This window comes from Eimeria maxima, genomic scaffold (genome assembly GCF_000499605.1).
Source record: "Eimeria maxima Weybridge genomic scaffold, Emw_scaff694, whole genome shotgun sequence".
NCBI lineage: Eukaryota > Apicomplexa > Conoidasida > Eucoccidiorida > Eimeriidae > Eimeria > Eimeria maxima.
In genome coordinates, this window is record NW_013566696.1 from 3,147 (window position 1) to 7,022 (window position 3,876).

The following is a 3,876-nucleotide window of genomic DNA, read 5'->3' on the forward strand; positions in this document are numbered from 1 at the left end:
TTCGCTTTTGTATAAGCAATAGTTGCACCTCTGGTCTACCATATAACCTCTTTGATGCATATTGGTATTGCTGCGAACTAGACGGAGCGCCGCCACTGTGGAACGGGGCCGGGCGGTCTCCTTCCGCGCAAACCACTGGGTCAGTAGGGTCTGTGCAGCCTATGCCTGCAGAAGAATGTTCATTGAAGGGGAGAAGGAAAAGTTTGACCGAAAGGGAGTATCAATAGCCTGACTTTAGCTGCGTCGTGTGGTTTCTGGAATGCTTACAATTGCAACTGTCCGAGGCCTGCTCGTGTACACGACCGGAGGAGACTCGAGTGACCTCTAGAGTATGAAAATGCAAACGGTGTGAAGACAAAAATAAAAATGCCAATTTGCTCTTACGTGTGATTTTTGAAGAACGCACAGTCAGGCAGGACATCAGACAAGCCTCCACAGAACTAGAGTAGTTGAATGCTCTTCTGAAGGATCTGCATAGAATTATTGACGCGTTCATCCATGACAAAGGATGGTTGGAAAATGCCTGTTTGTCGGTATTGTCGTGCTTATCTGCAGCTGCTTAGGTGAGTCGGCTTTCTATTCCGTCACAGCGCCTCTGCCCCCTGGCGGTGTGCTGCAGACAGTTGCTGCAGAAACTGTGGGTCAAGTGCTGTGCAGTAGGCTCCCCATGAAACTCCTCATATGTTTCTCATTCTGCAGTCACCTTGTGCATTCCTTGTGCAGGTGCTGCAGGCCAACCGGCACGACCGCTTTTCGTTAAGTTCGCGGGTAAGCACTGTGTGGCGCATTTCTGCCTCGACAGCCATTCTACGGAGTAGAACTCTTATACTTGTCATTTCAGGCAACAAAGACATTTTGCAAATCACAATTATCCTATGATTTACGAGCTTCCTTCTGCCAAATGTACTCAGGCTGTTCGAGGCCCTCCTTCTTCCCTCAGGTGTCGACACAGACTTACCGGCAGCACTTGGTAAAAACCCTCATGCAAGTGTTTCGTCTCCGCCATCCCAATGAAGCTGTGGGAGGGCCCCAAGTAATGGCAGCCTGTGCACAGGCAGCAGCTCTTTTAGATGCATACCGCAGCGTCCACTCGGCTTATTTAGATTACCACATGCAACACGATGCACAATCCGGCATGTCCGAGGATAGCGCCGCCTGGATGGCAGGGAGCTTCAACCTCATACTGCAGGAAGATCAGGCCGCTGCCAGCGACGAAAATATCAGGAAGGGGCTGAAGTGGTGTATCGATTCAAGTACGACAGGCAAAGATACCTGGACACAGCCACTGGGAACCTAACTGTCCTAGGCCCTAAGCAGCGCATGCTCCTGAGCGCAGCTTTCTGTGATGGAGGCCTCCACCCAAAACGAGAATGATTTCTCCACCATTAAATGTGTGTGTCGTTGGTTTGCTTCGCATTTTGCAGCCCTAGTTGTTCAGAAGATCCTGTCGCAACGGGCTCTTACGGAAGCCAACGAAAGCCCTACATCGCCTGGGAATGCCTTCAACAACTTGTTGGAGGCCTCACGCGCTGCTGGTGCTTCGCACACACGCCGCGTTGCCCAGTATCTTCTGTCGAGATGCCACGATGAGGTAAAAGAGACGTCCGCCCAGGTTCATGCTTGGGCAGCACTCAGCATTGGGATTGCAGAAACCTTCTTCAGAAGACAATTGACCTGTGCAATCAACTCACAGGAAGGCTCGGAAACGGATCGCAGTCTTTTGAAAGCTGTGTTGTCATTAAGCTGGGGGTCCATGACAATAGAAGAAGTCCTAGAACCTCATACGCTCCTCGTGCAGGCCGTAAGAAGCGTCGTTAAGAGCAAGTTGCTAACGGACTCTGACAAGAAACGCGTGCAGAAAAACTGTTCCAGGATTGGTATGCCACAAATGAAACCGTTTTCTCCATCTGATAAGGACCCACAGACCTTTGATGAGGTGGTTGTCTCCTTGTACTCGGTTCCTTCAAGCGAAGGCAATGAACCTGGCCATGGTGAAGACGGCGGCGGCGAGACACACGACGAACATTCTGGCAGCAATGGACACCCAGAACCCCGCATAGGTTCCCTAGACGAAGCTGCAGGTCTGTTCACCTTTCCGCATTGTGCTGCTTCGTAAGAGTCAACCGATAAACGTGTTACATTCCCTTCTCACTGCATTACAAAATGTTTTTCATGTCCCTTGTTGGTTCAGGACCGAGCGGCGAACAACCTTTTCCGCGGGGCCCGCCACCTCCAACCCCTCCGGCGGTACATCGAGGAAATCCTCCTTTGCAGGCCAAGGAGGAGGAGCGTCCTCATCAGTCAGTTGTCATAATACCGTCAGACAAGAACGAGGAAGCGAACAATCCGCAGGAGACTGAGGAGGCACAGGCCACTACCCAGGAGGAAGGAGCACAATCAGAGGGAGTTGCAGTGGAACCAACTGGGCCACCGCCTCAAGACAAGGAACAGCCAAGTGCAGAAGGAAACCATGTGGAGACGGTGGAAGATAAGCATCCATCAGGGATTTCGCCCATTGTTGTAGTGGCGCCTCCCTCACTCAAAGAACACGAATCGCCCAAGCCAACGCCGTCCCCTGCAAAGCAAGGCCAAGATGGTCCTCATGAAGGCTCTTCTCCCGGGAAGCCTCTGATGCCACCTACGAACCCCCACGAGGAGTCATCTGAACAGAAAGAAAAAAGCCCCGAAGCCCATCCTCACCCACTTCCTACCCCTCATGAGCACCCCGAAGAAAATGTTGAACGGGAGCCGAAACCGGGAAAAATCCTGCCCGACCGCATCAAAGTCAGCTCCGCAAGCTCCCGCTTCCCTGAGAGGACAAGTGGTGGCGCCAGCCCAAACGTTAAACGCTCTCCTTCAGATAATTACATTCCACGTAAAGAAGTGAAGCCCAGACCCAGAAGTGCGGACCTGTACAGCCATCGACTGCTAGCAAACGTAGGCTCAGATGCAGCCACCCAAGGTAAGCCACCCGGCCCATCCGGTAGCATTAATCATAAGGGATCCGGTCAAAATAGCTAGGGTCAGGGGAGGTGACGGAATATGGGTAGATGGAATGAGTTTGAAGGGCGCGGTCTGCTCCTAGCTCCAGTCTTCTGTGCGAAGAGGGATCAAGCAGGATTCGGAAGAAAGATGCATATCTGGTCTTTTCACAAGAAAAGAATGGGTTAATTCCTTTTTTATTTTGATTCCGTCCAGAGGATTGCAACATCCTCTACATGCAACTGTGCCGAGGGATTCCGACAAGGCTTCCATCCCTTTTCGCAGTGCAGCCCATCAGCAGCTGTGAACTGATTTACCCTTTGTCATTGAGTCAATTATTTGTTGCCAAGTCGCTGTCTAGGCGGAAAGTTCGACCAGCAAGAAGACTAGGCAGAGCAGTGCGGAAGCTTAGCTTTCACAGGCAGAATCGAATTGACGGATGCTGCCAAATGTAAGACAAACAGGCAGCCATCAGAAGCAGACATCTGTAAGCGTTTTGTTTTGTTTTGTTCATGCTCTTGATTTAAGCGTTGCACGAAGCACTTGCTAGGCCGATATCACCGGAAGCTTTTTTGATTTCGCAGCTCCTCCCGCTCTTCGAAAAGAGTGCAACAGTGACGTTAATTTATAGGTTTCGGTGCAAACGAACACTCTGGGAAGAATGCAGTGTGCCTGTGAGCAGCGAAAGCAGGCTCGTAGTACCCCTGATGACAACTAGATACACGGCAGACGCCTTACAACTTCTGCAGTATATTTTGTAGACAATGTACTACAGAAGTAACGAGTTAGTGTGCTCCACCACATTTAGAACTTTAAGTATGAGTTGTTAGCTACCACAGGGCAAGTGGAAGGTGCTAGCCTCTGGCCAGGAGCATTCACACAAGCCTGGATGCG

General features: G+C 51.0%; 1 protein-coding gene across 1 annotated transcript; it reads left to right on the forward strand.

Moving 5' to 3' along the window:
• Positions 1-508: 508 nt before the first annotated feature.
• EMWEY_00041110 (hypothetical protein, conserved) lies at positions 509-3,372 on the forward strand (the record flags this gene model as incomplete). The annotated part of the gene is made up of 6 exons (XM_013482626.1): positions 509-563; positions 724-768; positions 912-1,253; positions 1,425-2,081; positions 2,192-2,962; positions 3,344-3,372. 6 exons carry the CDS (start codon positions 509-511, stop codon positions 3,370-3,372), a joined length of 1,899 nt encoding a protein of 632 aa, XP_013338080.1.
• Positions 3,373-3,876: the final 504 nt, after the last annotated feature.